Genomic DNA, 18926 nt, shown 5'->3' on the forward strand with positions numbered 1-18926 from the left:
ATTAGGTCATAAGGGTGGAGCCCTGGTGATTGGAATTAATACTCTTATAAAAGAGATCTCACAGAGCTCCCTAGCATGCCAAAAATTAGATAGCACCCCTCAATCCATACTTACATAAATATTTTCTGGATGAGTTGGAAAGATTAGCCACAACAACCATTTCATCTAAATCTGCATTAAAAAAATTGGAATTGCAACCACAAACTCCACGTTGAGATGTCAAGAATAGATACAGGGTACAGATTACAGTGATCGTTTTGGGACTGAGAGCCAGTGGATTTCACTCCAGAGCCTTCTCTAGGGCTCAGACTAATCTTTGTCAAATACCTAGAGCACTAGATGATGTTCTCAGATTCTTTCATTCAGCACATATGCATATATTTTTTGCCCAGCACGTTCTAGGCGTTGCTCTTTCCAACTAAACCATTCTAGAATTTCCAGTATTTCTGAGCAACCCTTCGATGTGGTTAGCCCCGAGTTGAGCCAAGTGCCCCACACTTCAATTTTCTGCAGCCCTATCCTCCAGAAGCTCACGGGCTATTGGGGAGACAGGAGTAAAGTCCCTGAAGCAAATACGAAATGCTACAAGAGAGCAGACGGGCAGGTGTTAAAACGTCCTCCAGGGCCTAAACATCGCACCTGGCCCAAAGCGGTAACGTGAAAAGACCACGGAAAGGACACAGCGGTCCCTGCGGCCGCCAACCGCTGAGCACAGCGCAATCGCCAGTATTGGGCGGCCTGGTCCCAGGCGTTGGGATCCAGGGGCTCCCGGGCACAGGCGGGGCCGAGCGGGGCGGGGGGCGGGGCGGGGCGGGGCGGGGCCACCGCTTCCCCGCGTCTGTCTCGCCCCGGAGCGGCCTCTTTAAGAAGCCGGGCGGCGGGCTGGCCGGCTGGCGCTCACGTGACCCGCCTGGCGCAGTCGCTCGCGGAAGTGGCCCAGCCTCCGCAGCCGGCGCGGGGGCTCCGGGCGCCCCGCGGGGCGGGCAGGCTGGGGCGGGCACCGCCGGGCAGGCCCGCAGCCGCTCGCCGAGATGGTGCACCTGTACAACCTGCACCCGTTCGGGTCGCAGCAGGTGGTGCCCTGCAAGCTGGAGCCCGAGCGGTTCTGCGGCGGGGGGCGCGACGCGCTGTTCGTGGCGGCGGGCTGCAAGGTGGAGGCGTTCGCCGTGTCCGGCCAGGAGCTGTGCCAGCCGAGATGCGCCTTCTCCACCCTGGGCCGGGTGCTGCGCCTGGCCTACAGCGAGGCCGGTGAGTAGCGGCGGGGCCCGGGGCCTCCTTCTAGAGGACCGAGCCCCTTGGGTGGCCGCTCGGGGTGGGAAGGGACCTCGTGCCTCCCAGAACGCCTCGGTTGGTCGCGCGGAGTCGGGCGGCGGATCGCCGCGGGAGCGCTGAGCTCTGCAGTTGTCGTGGCAACGCGGGTGTGCGCCTGCCTCTGGGGGCGGGGGACGCTGCCGGCACCCCCTGGGCTGGCGTCCCCGCCAGAGAGGCCCGGGCTTGGGTGGCTGGATTTCGCTCAACTCAGACACTGAAAGAAACAAACCTTTACTCTAGAAAACTTCAAACACATACAGAAGTACAGAGAATAGGGCTCTGAACCCCCAGGTACTCCAGGCTTCTACAGTTGTCCCAAATCATGGCCAGGCTTTTTCCATCTATACCTTTATTCACTTCTTGTTGATTTTTGAAAGCTTGCATTATTTGCTGATTTTTAAATCTATGTAAGCAGAACTCAGGTCTTGGACCTCACTCACTCACCCGGCGTAGCAGCATCCACTACTTTTCCCCCAGAAATGCGAAGCAGTACCAAGAGGGTATTGTGTAGGTGTATCCGCATTTTAGAAAAATCCAACATTTAAAAATAGGTACTTAAGAGTACAGAAGGATCCACCATAGGAGTCTTTTAACTGCCTAAGGATACACTTAAAGTTCGATTCCAGCTTTTTAAGACAGGTGTAAAGGTGTAACTTGCAGTATTTACGGTGGAACCGCCGGTGCCTGAGGTACTGATGAAGTGGAGAGCGGGAACCGGGAGGATGGGGGATCACCGGCTAACCCCTCCTCTGTCCGCAGCTGGATGGGTGTGAGTTTATCGCAAGTTTTGGGTCTCAGTTTCTATTAAAAAAAAGTAAGTTAAATTACAAGATCAGTGATTTCCAGACATTGGGATTTTGTGGATCAGTGAATAACTGTGGGGCTGCCATACAGAGTACCTGACTGTATTTTGTCAAGTAAAGAGCTATAGATATATATATATATTTTTAAAGATTAGCACCTGAGCTAACATCTTTTGCTAATCTTTGTTTTTCTTCTTCTTCTCCCTGAAGTCCCCCAGTACATAATTGTATATTCTAGTTCTAGGTCCTTCTGGTTGTGCTGTGTGGGACTCCACCTCAGCATGGCTTGATGAGTGGTGCCACATCCGCACCCAGGATCCAAACCAGTGAAACCCCAGGCTGCTGAAGCAGAGCATGTGAACTTAACCAGTCAGCCATGGGCCAGCCCCAAGATATATATTTTTAAAAATGAAAAGCCTGGCTACTTGCTATCACCATTACTTAGAAAAGAAAAAGCAGCCCCAAACATTGGATGTCTTGGCTTTATGAGCAGCTTACTATGCTCTTGTTATTTTTTCTTTTTGACTAGTGAAGACATCAACAGGAGCCTGCACTGGTCCACAGACTTGTTTGAAAACCAGTTATTAGATATGTGAATTCTCTTTCAGCAGAAGATTCTGATTTTCTGGTATTTCTTATGAAATCCTTCGCAGTGATTTCACAATATCTGTACTTCCCCTATCCCACCCCCATTTTAGGCACGGGAGTTCTCACCTTCAAGAGCTCTACTGAGTGGCAAACTCACTGGTTTCAGTTTCAGTGTGTGTATGTGTGTGAGAGAGAAACAGACCTTATGTTTACATGATTTGCCCCATTCTTCCAAGTGGGCATTTATTCCAGAATTGGAAGTGACAGGCATCTGTAAAAACGTCTAGCTTTCTTGCCTGTTGAGTGATGGTTCTGGGGACCCTTGGATGCCGCTGCTTGTGCATAAGAAGCACTTGGAGGAGCTTTAAAGTATATCAACACCTGGACCACATCCGCAGAGAAACTGTCAGTTTCCTGGGGTGTGGCCCAGCGTTGGGGTGAGTCTAAGGTTCACTCAGGGTTGAGAACCGCTGGCCTAGAGCCATACTGGCTGCTGCAGGCGGTGAATAGCATGGTAACCTCATTAACGAGGCCTTGAAAAACAAAGATGTTTTTATAATCCAGCTAGCGATCTTAAAGTTCAGGAGTCATGGGGTATGGCATTAGCATGGGTCATATAGCTGAAGGGTAACTTTCAGTCCTCGGCTTGAACTTCAGCCCCTGGGTGCAGCTTCTCTTAGTCTGCATGTAGGACTTCTCGCTATTCAATATCCAGATAAGTTGTCTTCACTTCTCAGCTTCTTCGTATTGGTGTCTTTCCTCCCACTCACGGTAACTTGGACCTGGGATTCCAGCTCGAAGCGCCCAGTGTCTTCCTCTGTAGCAAATCTCCCCCTGCCAGAAACAGAATGAGTGTGACAGCCACCATTTATATTTACCGTACGTGTTTTGCAGGTCTCTTACCCAAGCAGAAAACATGGCCCTCATCCCCCGTCCTTTAGCACAAGTGTATTAAACCAGCACTAGTTTGTCTGTCACCTCTCCACCAAGCCCTACCCTCCCTCAGTTTTTCTAAAGTCATAAAACATATTTTAATGTATCATGTATTTTGTCTGCCTTCTGATGTCAAGTTTGTCATAGGAGTGCAGCCTTTTCCTTTATTTAGTGTTAGTGTTAACCAAGTTTATGGTCTTGCTACATAAAAGGAGTCTCAGCTTCAGAGTAAATATGAGAATGATTTTTTAATTTACTTAATGAAGATAGAGCTGTTGTAAATAAAATAAGTAAAGTAAAGCCCTGGGCACACAGTGCTTTGAAAAGTTTAGTTCCTTTCTCTTATACAGGGCTGTAAGATCCATGGAATCCTCTAGATTCATATCTCCTTTGTAACATTTTGAGAGACAGCGTTACTGGGGAATAGGCATTGGCTTTTGAACTGAGATCCAGGTTTAAGTCCCAGCTCCATTATTTGTTGGCTGTGTTGCGTTAGGCAAGTTACTTAGCTTGTCTGAGCATCAGATTCCTGATCTAGAAAATGGAGAAGGAGATGATATCTTGTAGGTGTGTCCTGAGAATTACGTGAGAGAACTCTAGAGCACTGATCATAAGGCTTGTCAGGTAGACACACTTAGCACGTTCTAGTACATCTTTATAAAATGTTATTAATTTGAAAATGTACAAGACAGTATGGGCACAATCTACAGTTTGCAGATTATATATAAACAGTTGATATATAGACTTTATAAGTGAAATAGGCCTATATTTATAAATTCATGAATAAAAAGCTTTTCTTATAACTAAACAAATGTTCGTAGTTTTAAAATTCATTTACTAACTTGAATGTGATACCGAAGCACAGGCAACAAAAGAAAAAAATAAATAAATTGGACGTCTTCAAAAAAAACTTGTGTGCGTCAAAGGACACTATTGATACATTGAAAAGGCAAGCTGTAGAGTGGGAGAAAATATTTGCAAAGTGTGTATCTGTTAAGGGATTGATGTCCAGAATATATAAAGGACTCCTATAACTGAACAACGAAGAAAACAAGCCCGTTCAAAAATGAGCAGAGGGTTTGAATAGACGTTTCTCCAAATGGTCAAGAAGCATATGAAAAGATGATCAACATCACTGATCATCAGGGAAATGCAAGTCAAAACCAAAATTAGATACCACTTCATACCTGTTAGGATGGCTGTTATAAAAAAAGAAAATAAGCGTTGCTGAGATATGTGGAGAAATTGGAACCCTTGTGCACTGCTGGTGGGAATGTAAGATGGTCAAGCTGCTGTGGAAAACACAATGGCAGTTCCTCAAAAAATTAAAAATAGAATCACCATAAGCAATTTTCGCTTCTGGGTATATACACAAAAGAATGGAAAGCAGGGGCTTGTGCAGATATTCATGACACCAATGTTCGCTGCAGCGTGACTTCCAATAGACGAGACGTGAACACAACCCGAGTGTCCATCGACAGATGAACAGACAAACAAAATGTGGGCTATACATACAGTGGAATATTATTCAGCCTTAAAAGGAAATGAAGTTCTGACACATGCTACAACACAGTGAACCTTGAAGACATTATGCCAGGTGAAAATAAGCTGGACAGAAAAGGACAAATATTGTATGATTCAATTTATGTGAGGTACTGTAGTGATCAAATTCATGGAGACAGCAGAATGGCGGTGGTTAGATTCTCGGGAGAAGGGGTGAGAAGTTATTGTTTAATGGATACAGAGTTTTGGGGAAGATGAAGTTCTGGAGAGGGGTGGTGGTGAGGTTCCACAACAATCTGAATGTCATTAATGCCATTGAATTAATTGCATGCTTAAAAATGGTGAATTTTATGTATATTTTCCATAATAGAAAAACTGAAAAAAAAATTCATTTATCAAGGGAATTCTAGGAAAATAGAGGCCACAAGACATCTTTTGACCCCAGCTCCATCCAGACTGCTTCTCTGGAACATAGTGAGCAAACGCATGGAGCCTGAGGGTGTATTTAGGCATTCTACCAAGCTCTCAGGGAGAGAACCGGTGCAGGCTCCATCTCTGTGGCATCAGAGGGACCAGCATCACGAGATGCCTTTCTTGAAGTCTGGCTTGTTTTGGAGGAGGAGGGGACCTGGCCAGCCCAGTGAGTGTCTGCAGAAAGGAGCTGCACCTGCCTCCTTGCTCTGTCTGTATGTGGCAAGTCGGTGTGTTGACAGCAGTGTTTTCAATTTCAGTTCACTGGAAAAGGGCTTGTTTATCTAATAATGTTAGTAGGTAGTAGGTTCTATGTTTGGAAGACCTGTGACTTATCTCCCCTCCAGCTCACTCACAAAGTTGTAAAAATTAAAAATTTAAGTAAAAACCCCCACTAAACTAGAATATGTAAGAGTATGTTTATATAATTTGGAGGATGTAGGAAACTGTTTAAGGAAGTTAGGAAACTCAGAAGCCAAGAAGGAAAAGATTCATCTCTGACTGTGTAAAAATTGTATGGTAAAAGATGCCATAAGCAAAGTCAAAACTCAGATAATAGACTACCAAAAACAATTTGCTATTTATGGCCAACAAAAGATTAATAGCACTTTTGCCCAGAGAGCTGCTATTCCTTGATAAGAAAAACAAATCAAACAGCCTAATAAAAAGTGGGTAACTTGCAGAAGAGAAATTATACATAGCTGATAAACATACGAAAAAATATAAGCTCTAATAACTGTGAGAGTCCGTGTTTCCCCCATCACATCGGGTCAGTGCCAGTGAGGATGTGGGGAAGCGGGCGTGTTCAAACAGTGCTGCTGGCAGCATGAGTTTTTCTTACGTAACTGTGATGGTAATCTGGCACTATCAGAATTTTCAAGGTACCTGCCCTTTGGCCCAACGTTCTCACTTTTGGTAATTTGTGCCATTGAAACAAACTCCCAGTAAATAAATACATAGATATAGGTCTGTTTATTACAGCATTGAAGTATAGTGGCAAAAAGACCTGGAACTATGTGAACGTATATCAGTAGGGGAATTGTTGAATAAATTTGGCACCTGTATATCCAAGATATTATGCAGATATTGAAAAGGATGTTAGATATCCATATATTGACCTGGAGGGAAAGATTTATTCGTATTCTTAAAAGTTGCAGATTGTGGAATATATTTAGTGTGATTCTATTTTGGTAAAAAAAAAAACAGACAAAATACCACTCTGATCTCTGTTTATGTTTATATGAGAGAAAGGTGTAGAAGGACGCATCAGGCTGTGTGTTAACGTTGGCTCCCAGGGTCGGACTACAGGAGAGAGATCAGTATGCTTTTCATTTTGCAGCTCTTTACCACTTTAACTTCTCATAACAGAAAGTAATTACAAAATTACTTTGTAATTTAAAAAATCTAATAAAAGCAATAATTAAGGGAAAATTAACCTGGATTTAAATTTCATTTACTATGTCCAGCTTTGTCCTATTTCTCAGAGTTTACATGAAGATGTGACTTGTGGGACCGGGAGGGGTCATAGGGTGAGTTGTGCTAACTTCCTCAGTTCCTTAATTTACACCTAATTTTAACCTCACACGAAGACTGCTGATGTCAGGAGAGCTTTGTTGGAGCTGTAGATTCAGAGCTACAGTAAACACTGAGCTAATGTAAGAAGTAAAATGTAAAACTTCTCTATCAGCTAATGAATAATTAATGGTCATCTTAAGACATTCAAATAGGCGGAAACTGTATTTCTTGGACCTAAATGCCTAATGTCAGTTAAAAATACACCCGAGATCCTGTTATGTAGGATTTTATTCTAAGCAATCTTTAATTCAGCCATTCACATTAGGATTCATTAATAGTTCCTTTTCATGGCATAAGGTAAGTGATTATTTCTAATTACAAATTCTAAGTATAATCTTATTTCCTTCTCAGGGGACTATTTGGTAGCGATTGAAGAGAAAAACAAAGCTACGTTTCTGCGTGCGTATGTGAACTGGAGGAGTAAGAGGACTGAGAGCTCTCGAGTGTGCATCCGCCTGGTGGGGCACAAGGTGGAGGCGCCCTTCAGCCAGACCCTCAGAGACCAGATGTCTATTGTGGAAATGCCGCTTTCCGAGGCCCCCCTGTGCATTTCCTGTTGCCCTGCGAAAGGAGACCTTCTTGTTGGCTGCACAAATAAGTTAGTCTTGTTTAGTCTGAAGTATCAGATCATTAATGAGGACTTCTCAATAGTGGACTTTGAACGCTCTTTAATCATCCACATAGATAATATCACTCCTATTGAAATTTCTTTTTGTGTTGGATATGTTGCTGTCATGTCAGACTTAGAAGTCTTAATCGTAAAACTGGAGTCAGACCCTAAAAATGGAGAGAGCATTAGTCACTACTCACATGAGACCAACAAGCCAGTGAAACAGGCAGAAGGTAAATAATGAATTTAGCTTGCTTTCTTGTTTTAGGTGTAAAGAAACCCCTTACTTCTGGCAATGTCTGAAGGGCTCTAGCATACATGTTGCCAAACCACATTATTTATAGATTTAGTCATTCCTAATACATGGGATTTGGGTTTATGGTCTGGCTGGCCGAGGCTTATTCTGTAGCATGTAAATGTATTTCAGTGTATATTTATTATAGAAACGATGGAACAGCTGCAGCTAGATGAGGAGTTTTTAGTCCCAGTTTTCGTATTTACTAGTTGAATGACCTTGAGTTGGGAATACCATCTCTGAGCTTCAATTTCCTCATGTGTGGAATGGGAATGATAATAATATTCTGTTGCACTTTATCAGTTGTTTTGAGGAATAAATGAGTAAGTGCTAAGACTTTTCAAAACCATGGTGCCTTCTAAATATATGAGTGGTGTGTGTATAAATAAATAAAATTACTGCCTGTTTAATTGGTGGGGGGATGTTATGAAATCTAATTTTCATTCAAGTAGTACTTGGAGTTGTTAGACTCTTTTCTTAAATTTTATTTTTTAAGGCACCAGGAATGAAACTTTGCAGCTTGAGTCAGATGATTTTGTTATCTGCCAAAAGCCCATGGAACTCCTTGGGGAAAAAAGTGAACAGTCTGGAGTATCGGTTACGCTGGAGTCAACAGGATTAGCTGATGAAAAAATAAAATATTTCCACGTTCAGCACCTGCTCTATAGGTATTAGAAAGCTTTTTATTCACCAGCATTTAATATGTATTTACTTGGTTAAAGCGCATGGAAATTAGATCTCTCACTCTCTCTCTCTCTGTCTCTCTAAACTCATAGACGTTTTGCTCCTGATATCTCATCCTACGTCTTGTCTGATGACATCAAGTTGCATTCACTTCAGCTGCTACCCATTTATCAAACTGGTAAGTATGACAGTGCTACAGTGCAGTGAGGTGAACAGGCTCTGGGCTGGGAGGGGAGACCGATATGGGTGATGGGTGAGGTTCCTCCTCTGAGTTTCCCTGTGGCCTTGGACAAGCTCCTTAGCAAATACCTGTGAGCACTAGAAAGGGAAGTCGTGTCTGCTAGGAGAAGCCATGGAGAGGAAGTGACAGACGAAACTCATTGCCCTTCTTGAAACGGTCACTAGGCCCAAAAAGGGAAATTGGAGCCCTGTTGTAGCTAGGGTTTATCTGGGTTCCAGCTGGGTACTGGGCAGAGCTGCTTGTGATGGCCTTGTGAGGAAGGTGGGAACATGTGGACTGAAGGGAAAGTCATTGAGAGCAGTGGTTTTCCACCGTGCCGCACAGTGGGCTTACTTGGATGCTTTAAAAATACTGATGCCCAGGCTCTGCATGCTGGAGACTCGGACTTAATTGGTCAACTATGGAGCCTGGGCATCAGTATTTTCTGAATGCTCCCCAGGAATCTAATGGGCAGCCAAGATTGAGAATCACCGTTGGGTTCTGTGCCTAGTCCTGGCCTGCTTAACATCTTTAGATGTTGCCTAGAGAAAGATAGAAACATTATTCGGATTAAGTATGTTTATAACCTTTCTTTATTTTTTCTTTCTTTTAGTAAACATTTGTTGAGTACCTGCTGTGTTGGGTGCTGGGCTGAATACCAGGGAGCCAATAATAAGCAGAAGCAGGCAGAGTTGTTATACTCATGGGGCTTATTGTCTGGTGGGGGAGGCAGACATTAGTCAAATAATCACCAGCGGGAGTATACAGTTACATACTGACATGAGTGCTCTGTGAGAAAAGATCCTGCCTTGAGAGCCTATAAGAAATCTCCTGACCTCATCCGGGGGCAGGGAAGGCTTCCTGAGAAAGAGGATCTGAAGAGTGCATGGGGCTGATTCGAGGATGGGGCTGGTGCAGAGGAAGCAGCAAAGGCGCTGTGGTGGAGGGAGAAGCTTCTGTTTGAGGAACTGAGAGAAGCCAGACTGAGGAGAGTGGAGCAAGGGAGGGGGTGTGAGACGAGGCTGGAGACCAGACAGCCCCACAGCCAGGTGAGGGGTTAACTGTATCCAGTGGCTTCCCCTAGCACTTGGAATAAAATCCCAGAGCCTTCCCGTGGCCTCCATACCCCTAATTCTGAGCTCATCTTGTCCCACTCACTCTGCTTACTGTTCTCCATGCATATGTCCTTTCTCTGTCCCTCGGACATGCCCTGTGCACTCATATCGAAGACCTGCTCAGATGCACTTTCCTCAGATCTTGCGTGACTGGTGTCTTCAAGTCATTCAACTCACAGCTCAGATGTCCCCTCACCACAAAGGAGTTCCCTGACCTCTCAATTTAACTGTCCCTTCTCCACACACTGCAGAGTTTGTTTATTCACCACCCCAGTCCCCAACACAGAATGAATGCAGGTACCTTGTCTTGTGCACTGTTGTGTCCCCAGAACCTAGAACAGTGGCTCTTGGTAGGTACCTGACAAATATTTACTTAGAGATAGATGAATGGGTAGGCAGTGCATTATGTGAGCTAGACCCTAATGGAGGAGTAGAATTTTTAGAAGATGGAGGTTTTGGTAAGATCTTACATAAGGGGAACCAACATGTGCCAGGTGTAAAATCATCATGTGTGTTTGGAGATTAGTGAGCAGTTCTGTCTGACCAGAGCACAGGGGTGTAGGGGAAAGAAGACGGAGAAGAAACTGGGCGGGTTGCTTTGTGCCAGTTGTGGAGAGTGCAGAATTGGACCTTCTGTTATTAATGGGTGTCCTTGAAGGTGTCAATCAGAGCTATACATTTTTTAAAAACTTTGATTATGAGACATTTTAAGCACATAGATGTGGAGAAAATAATAGTACAGCGAACCCCATGTAGCCGTCACACAGCTTCCGCAGTGTTCCTTGTGGCCACTCCCTGCCCCATACCAAATTATTTTGATGCGGATGCCGGAGTTTATACCATTTCATCCATAAATATTTCAGCATGTGTTTCTCAAAGAAAAGGATTCTTTTATTTAAACAAACCCCAAATATCATTTTACATTTTAAAAAATTTCCTTGATATCATCAAACATCCAATCAGTGTTCAAATTTCCCTGATTGTCTAAAAATTTTTTTCTATAATTTGTTAGAATCACATTTCAAGTAAGGTTCATTCATTGCAATTGGTTGCTGTGTCTTTTGAGTCACTTTTAACATGTAGCTCTCCCTTCCTGTCTCTTTCTCTTTTCTTTGCAATTTAGTTAGCAAGAAACTGGACTATTACTGTAGAATTTCCCACACTCTAAGACTTGCTGATTGACTCCCTGCGGGGTCATTTGTCATGTTCCTGTGCCCTCTGTGTCTCCCTCTGGTTTGGTAGTTAGATCTAAAGCTGCCCTGTTCACCGTGGTAGCTGTTAGCCACGTGTTGCTGTTGAACACTTGAATTGTGACTAGTCTGAATTGAGACAGGCAGTAAGTGCAAAATTCACACGCGATCTGGAAGACTTGGTACAGCAAAAAAGAATATAAATTATCTCAATATTTTTATTGATTGCTTGTTGAAATGGTAATCTTTTGGATATGTTGGGTTAATACAATAAATTATTAAAATTTTGGCTGTTTTTACTTTTTAAAAAGTGGTTACTAGGGAGCCAGCCCTGACGGCCTAGTGGTTAAAGTTCGGTGTGCTCTGCTTCGGCAGCCCAGGTTTGGTTCCCGGGTGTGGAACCACACCGTTTGTCTGTCAGTAGCCATGCTGTGGCAGTGGCTCACATAGAAGAACTAGAAGGACCTACAACTAGAATATACAATTATGTACTTGGGCTTTGGGGAGCAGAAAGGAAAAAAAAAGAGGAATATTGGCAACAGATGTTAGCTCAGGGCAAATCTTTCCCAGCAAAAAAACAAATATGTATGCATATATAAAATGTTTAAAAAGTCATTACTAGAAGAACTTTAAATTACATCTGTGGCTCCCATTATATTTCTGTTGACAGTGCTGGTCTAGACAGGCTTGACCAGATGATGGTGGTGATGATGATGATTTTTTAGTAACACAGCTAGCTTTGAGTTCTCTTGGAAGGTACACAGTATCTGGTTTACTCATTTTGTGATGTTAACAACCATTGATGATTATTATCTAGATCTGTTAATTTATTAGGGCTGCAAAATGGTGATATTCTAATTATATCACTCCTTTTTCATTTCTTACTGGCATTCGTCTATAAAGAGCAGCTTCATCTCAGCAGCTCCTTGGTTATCCACCAATAGACATTTTTTACATAGAAAAGTCAAGATACTGATTCTCTTTATTTACTGGTTTTGTGGTATTTATTTATTTTTTTCACTTTCTCATACAGGTTTTCTTACTTCTGATAGAAAAAATTCATCTCAGGAAAAAGAGTTGCTGAGTCTCTTTTGTTTTTTCTCCTTGCCTCATGTGGGCTATCTCTACATGGTTGTCAAATCTGTTGAATTAATGTCAGTCTACCAGTATCCCGAGAAGTCCCAGCAGGCAGTGCTCACGCCACAGTTCTTGCATGTCATCACAAGGTATGTTGCAGTGTCACCTGCTGGCCTCTGAGTCACTTATTTTTCTGTAAATTCTTGAGCTGTTCCCTAGATCTTTGAATGAGAGTTGTGTGAACCAGTATATAGCACTGTTACTGAATGATATACATCTGTTATTTTGTTTTTATGGTCTGTACCTGCCTTTTCAATGTGGAAGATTTAGATTCTGGTTCTGCCTTTGTTTTATTTTCTTAGACTGGATGGGGATCTTTGTAAGGAAGTGTAAGGTTCTTGAGGGGGGATTTTCATAAGGAATTCTAATAAAAAGTCAGTGGGGCCAACCAGGGCATTTGTTTAGATTTCTTTTTAGATTTCCTAATTTGTTTTCATTGCTGTTGTATCCTTTCTGAATGAGTTGAGATATTTCATAATGGTTTAGAACTGTGATGGGGCCAGAAAGGCTATCTGATTCTACCTTCTGATTAGCATTGATGGGGGAATAATCCAAAGGTTGGGCTTGGTCCAGGTCATGTGGCTAGTTGGTGGCAGATGTCTTCCAAGCTGTCTTCCTCTAGTATGCTGACATGTCAACTGGGTTCCTGAGCAGGACTTTAATCTCATTTCCTTTCATCTCAGTAGTAAGTGATGCTTTTGGTTCTGTTTCCTGTTTTTTGAGCTTAGATTATGTGCAAGGCCCTGCCCTGGGCCCTCTGGCCAAGCAACCGTAAATAAGATAGACCATCCACTTTCTAAAGCAACAACATAAGGGAGGGCCGGAGACACACGCAGGGGACACAGACACGGGGAGCTTTGTGAAAAATGTCTTAAGACTTTGTGAAAGTAGAGTAGGCTGTGGTTCCAATTACTTCTGGCTGAGTCACACAGGAAAAGTTTTTTGTGTTTGAAATGAGTCCTGAAAGCTGGTTAGCATTGGACAGATGGAGATTGGAAGGGAAGGGCGTTATAGATAGAGGGAAGACTGCCAACAAAGGCTAGGTCCAGTTTTGCAGGAGCGTCCAATAATTAGTTGGATGGGACGGTGATTGGTTTTTTTGGCTGAGTGGTAGTATCAGAATCTCCAGCAGTTGCTGGAATATGTTTGAAACAGCGCAGGACCCACCTGGAGATTCTGAAACCCTCTCCTAATAGGGATGCTCTCTTCTCTTCCTGCTCTCAAATGCTATTGTGTGTTTCTTAAGTGAACAGTATGGAGGTAGCTAGTCTTTTCAATTTCCAAAGTGTTGTGTAGTGATGTTCTTTAAAAATAAAGAAGTTGAAACGTAGAGAAATGGTGCAAATGATGCTTGAGAGATAGCTCAGGGCTTTGGAAATTAAACTAAGGTATTTTTTTAAGGTTTTGACCAAAGAAAGTGAGATGATCAGAGCATTGCTTTGGGAAAGTTAATGATGGCCATTGTGGAGGATGGATTGAACATAGGTGAATAAGCTGTTGACATGGTTCGGGGAAGGATAATGGGGTCTGTATTTGGGCAGAGCAGTTGCAGTGAGAGGAGAAGGAAGAATGCATGGGAGAGGCTTCAAGGAGACCACTACAACACTTGGTATCTGACGGGATAATGGGAATGGAGGAGGCATGAAAAACCCCACCAGAGTTTTGAGCCTGCTTTTATGAAAGAGTGGAGGCTGGTGCAGTGTGGGGCAAAAGAGAAGTTTTGTTTAGACATTTGGGTTTGAGGTGCTTAGAGAATATTGAAAGGAAATCTTAAGTAGGCTTTAGACACATAGGACTGAAGATTAGGGAAGAGAGGGAAGCTTAGACATTTTATTACCGCCAAAAGAGAGCTGATTATCAAAGTAGTGAGCCTGGCCCCAAGAGAATAGAGACAGAGAAGAGTAGATGGGGAACTAACTTGTGGGGAAGGTCATATTTAGGAAGCAAGGGGAGGAAGAGAAGGATCTTCAAGGATGCGGAAGAACCTAGGAAACTACAGCATCTCAGAAACCAAGGAAAAATGAGAGGGAGAAAGGTGTAAAATGTGAATTTCTGTCCCCAAATTTTGATGCAAAAGGCTACCTTTTCTCCCTGTGATTGCGTAGATGTTCAGGACACTGAGAATTCAGTGAGTGGACCCTCTAAACTTATTCCTCCTTCTCTCAAGTATCAGTCATGAACCAGTTTGAAATGTAGAATCCTGAAAACCATAGCATTATGAGGATTTGAAGAGACTTAAAATGTGTGGGTTTTGCCTGCTTCCAGGTAGGACATTATTGAAGCTTTTCTAAATACCAGCACCAAAAGATACTCCGACATCATTAACTTGACTAGGGAAGTGTTAGAAGTTAGAATAGCAGTAGTTATATAACAGAGGTGGGTCGTATGCTGTGCACTGTTCAGCAACATACTGCTTCCCTAGCAGCATATCCTGGACATCTTTCCATGCCAATGCTTTTGGCTCCCTTCAGTCTTCTCTTACACTGCCGCTATATTCCAACACTAGCCAATGGCTGGATTACTGCTGGTGGAGGTGAGAATGAGTACTTGGGCTTTTTACCTCTAGAACTTGAAGGTCATTTCCCTTTGTGGTCATAGCTACTCTCACTTGTCATTCTGGCCCCGCTGCAGGTGCCCTGCTGTCTCCAAGTCCCTTCCGTTCAGTTTTCTTCCTGAGGGCACTAACTCTCTCCTCCAGAGTAGTGGTGGTGCTGCTCTCCCAGCTGTTGCCATGACTCCAGAAGTTGTGTCCTAGAGCACTGTGGAAATGGACAGAGGTGGCAGTGGGCGGGGGCTGAAGTGGAAGCCCCAGCAAACAGACAGCGAGTCCCGACCGATAGCTCTTGCCTCCATTATGCAGTCTCGCGGCTGTGAAAATGTCTGCATGCCTTTCTTGTTAAAGAAGTATTTCTTCTATTTTAAGGTCATTGTTAGGTTTGCTTTGTCCTTTATTTTTTTTATTTCAACAGAGTTCATTTTTACTTCTCCCACTTTCTAATTTGTTTTTAAAAATTGTTTCTATGAACCCACTATGAGATGGATTTTGTAGTAATTTCTAAGTTAACTGCTGCTTTTCATGTCAGTATTGGAGTGCTGACTTATCCGCCAGTCACCAGGCTTCTATTGTGTACTTACTGGGGTCCTGCGTTGTTTTACTGTATAGAGGCAGCCTAGGGTTGTGGAAAGAGCTGGAGGAATAAGGAGACCCAGATCTGATTTGGCTCCATTCTCCAGGGAGGCCTTGGACCAGTCCTGAACCTTCCATGCCCTAGTCTTTAAAACGAGCTGCTTAGTGCTGAACTAGTTAATGCTGAAGATGCCCTCAGACAGTCTCTGGCTGGATTTGTGTTTGCATAACGCAAGTGTGCTGCCCAGCATAACCCAGGCTCGGTGGATAGAATAACAGTCAGGGAACGCACATGCTCATGTTGGCTTTGATAGTCACCTCTCTCTACTTTGGGCAGATCCTAGGGGTGCCATTTTGTCTATAAATTGAGGGTATTGACCCAGGTCTATGGTTCTTAACTAGGAGTATATGTCAGGGCCACATGTGGAGCTTTGTAGACATAGACCTGTCTAGATTCAGCCCCTAGAGATGACATTCAGCAGAGTGAGGTGTGACCAGTTATTTATTTTAAAAAACAGTCCCTGGGGATTCTGAGGTACTCTTCTTGTTAAGAGGAAGTCTGACTTGTCAGCATTTGACAGATACTTGCGTCTTCTCCCACCCCCCGCCATTGCTCTGCTCACCTGTGAAATCCTTCTAGCTGTGGGCATGTGGGTCATGGGCCTCGGCTCTGCTCAGCGGCCTCTCTCCTCTCCCTCAGTAACAACCTGCAGTGTTTCACCGTGCGGTGCAGCGCGGCGGCAGCCCGGGAGGAGGACCCGTACGTGGACACCACCCTGAAGGTTAGAACTGGCTGTGATGACAGCGAAACCTTAAGAGCAAAGGGGAACAAATGAGTGCTTGCAAATTTGCCCTTGGGTCTGAGTTTGGCAAACGTTGACGGTCTTAAGATCTTGTTTATTGAAGTAGAACTTTGGGATGGAAAATAAGCACTTTGCAATTCATGGTTTAGGTGACAGTTTTTAAGATTACTTTGAAAACATTTCACTTAGAATTTAGGTATAGTGAATAGTTTTTAAAGTTTAATAAAGAATACGTATAGTCTACCTTCAGAGAGAGCACTTCACCACTGTAGATAACTACAGTTTTATTCTTTTATTTTTTTTATTGGCGGCAATTGTGTAGAGCAGTTAACAAAACAGTACAGAAATCAGTATATTCAGGAGCACAAAACTGAACACAGGGGCTGGCCCCGTGGCTGAGTGGTTGGGTTTGCACGCTCCGCTTCAGCGGCCCAGGCTTTCGCTGGTTTGCATCCTGGGCGCGGACAAGGCACCACTCATCAGGCCATGCTGGGGCGGCGTCCCACATGCCGCAACTAGAGAGACCCACAACTAAAACATACAGCTATGTACTGGGGGGATTTGGGGAGAAAAAGCAGAAAAAAAAAGGAAACAAAAAAACTGAATACAGTGCACTAAACTGATTTTTTATACTGTTAATATACTGATTATTTATACTGTTCTCAGATATGCCTATAATTCTTCTGTCATTTTACAAGCCTTCGACCACCTTCTGTATTTCCGTAGTCTTAATCTGAGAGTTAATGGATATGCTGGATCAATAGCCTCGTTTTTAGTGAGGAGTCATATGCTTAGTCTCTGGAAAGCTCCTGACCACAAAATGAACATAGACAATTTTATGATGAAATTCTATATTTTCTGACCTTGAATTTCTGTTCTCAGAAATATACTGGTCGTTTTCATAATACGCATCCTATGCTTTTTACCTCTGAAGTGTAAGCTGTTGGGATGGATGTTTGTTGTCAACGTACACGCTGCAGGGCACCCCAGCTTACGATGGCCTCTATTTCACAAATCAGTTTATGTCCATCTGGCACCTGGGACACCTTTTTCTGGAAAAAATAAGTGTTCAGTAATGATGGTTACGTCAACAGGCCGGCTGCCTGTGTGGTGCCTGATGTGTCTGAGGCACTCTGCCACCGTCCCCGTTGCCCCAGTTGCGCTCTGTGAGAGCATTTTACAGGAATTGCAGACTGAGCTCTCGGTGCCTCCTTTGCTTTGGCCTGCCTTCCCAGGCTGCCCGCCCGCCTTCAGCCTCTTGGGAAAGCAGATCGCAGGTTTCCCAGGCCTTTGCTGCCTGCATTTAAGATGCACACAGAGCCTTTTCCAGAGATTATTTTAAAAAGAAAGTTATGTCCCTTGTAAAAGTAGGAAGCTGACAGAGTCTTTGAACTTCACTTCTCCCCGCACTTTGCTTGTTTTTTGTTTTAAACCTCGGAATGACTTAGGCTTATGTCCGTGGTGATGGTGGAGTGAGGGGTGCATAGTAGATTGAGATGGAATCACCCTACATTTGAAAAAAAAATCATAATTCCAGGTCTTCTCAGAGGGAAGAATCAAGGCAGAGAAGGGGGAGGAAAAAAGAGGCACGGCAGGGGCTGGCCCGGTGGCCGAGTGGTTAAGTTCGCGCACTCCGCTGCAGGCGGCCCAGTGTTTCGTTAGTTCGAATCCTGGGCGCGGACATGGCACTGCTCATCAGGCCACGCTGAGGCAGCGTCCCACATGCCACAACTAGAAGAACCCACAACGAAGAATACACAACTATGTACCGGGGGGCTTTGGGGAGAAAAAGGAAAAAATAAAATCTTTAAAAAAAAAAAAAAAAAAGGCACGGCAGCTGGGGGAGGGCCTGCTGCCCTGAGGCCAGTCCTCCCGAGGGTGGCGGGGGAAGGGCAGGGATGGTCACGCCTGTGGCTCCCCTTGCCCTGTGGTTCCCCTATTCTGAAATCCGAGATGCCACCCGGACAAGCATGCAGTCATGGAGCCCGCTTGCTGACTCAGGCTTCAGGAGCTGTGGTGTGTGCAAAAGATTCCCCAACCTTGGAGCCTGGTCGAGGGCGCACGTGGTCTTTTTCTCCCTTTCCTCTGAGATTCCGACTCCTCAGCACTAGCCAAGGCCATCTTAACCATTCTTAGGAATGAAACATAGACGGAGGTGTTTCCCCGAGCACTTTGTGCAAAGGGGTGGTGAAGATGAGCTCAGAATTGCTGGAGAATTACTGGAGGAGAGGGAAGACGCCTGGCAGCATTTTGTGAGCTCCCACAAAGAGCTCTTCCATTATCTTCCTTATCCATTCTACTTGAGTTAATGGTCCTGTATAAGGAAAGGAGCCTGGCTCCTGGTCCAGGGCTTCCTTCAGCTTACCTGACACACCCCAGCCTGTGAGCCATTCCAGGCAGTGTTCCCACCTGAGGAGCCATCTGAGTGTGCAAGCACTTCTCTCGTACACCCACACACTCAGAAACCATTTATGTGCTCAACGTGCAGTAGAATGTCCTCTTACAGTGTCTGGTTTTGCCTAGAACCCACATTTGGGCTTACGCCCGAGCCAGCCCACAAG

At 44.2% G+C, this 18926-nt stretch overlaps 1 protein-coding gene across 4 annotated transcripts in view; it reads left to right on the plus strand.

Moving 5' to 3' along the window:
• The first annotated feature begins 897 nt into the window (after positions 1–897).
• Positions 898–18926, plus strand: part of HPS3 (HPS3 biogenesis of lysosomal organelles complex 2 subunit 1) — a 38642-nt gene continuing 20613 nt past the window's right edge. For 3 of the 4 annotated variants that reach the window (XR_006891882.1, XM_046684913.1, XM_046684925.1), the window contains exons 1-6: positions 898–1248; positions 7536–8027; positions 8586–8757; positions 8866–8951; positions 12332–12524; positions 16263–16344. Coding sequence is in view for 3 of the 4 variants with exons in the window: in XM_046684913.1 (XP_046540869.1) it covers positions 1032–1248; positions 7536–8027; positions 8586–8757; positions 8866–8951; positions 12332–12524; positions 16263–16344 (1242 nt within the window). In the remaining variant the exon portion in view is untranslated. The remainder of the gene's footprint in view (positions 1249–7535; positions 8028–8585; positions 8758–8865; positions 8952–12331; positions 12525–16262; positions 16345–18926) is intronic. The other variant, XM_046684934.1, reaches the window with a different exon arrangement.

This window comes from Equus quagga, chromosome 1 (assembly GCF_021613505.1).
Source record: "Equus quagga isolate Etosha38 chromosome 1, UCLA_HA_Equagga_1.0, whole genome shotgun sequence".
Classification (NCBI taxonomy): domain Eukaryota; kingdom Metazoa; phylum Chordata; class Mammalia; order Perissodactyla; family Equidae; genus Equus; species Equus quagga.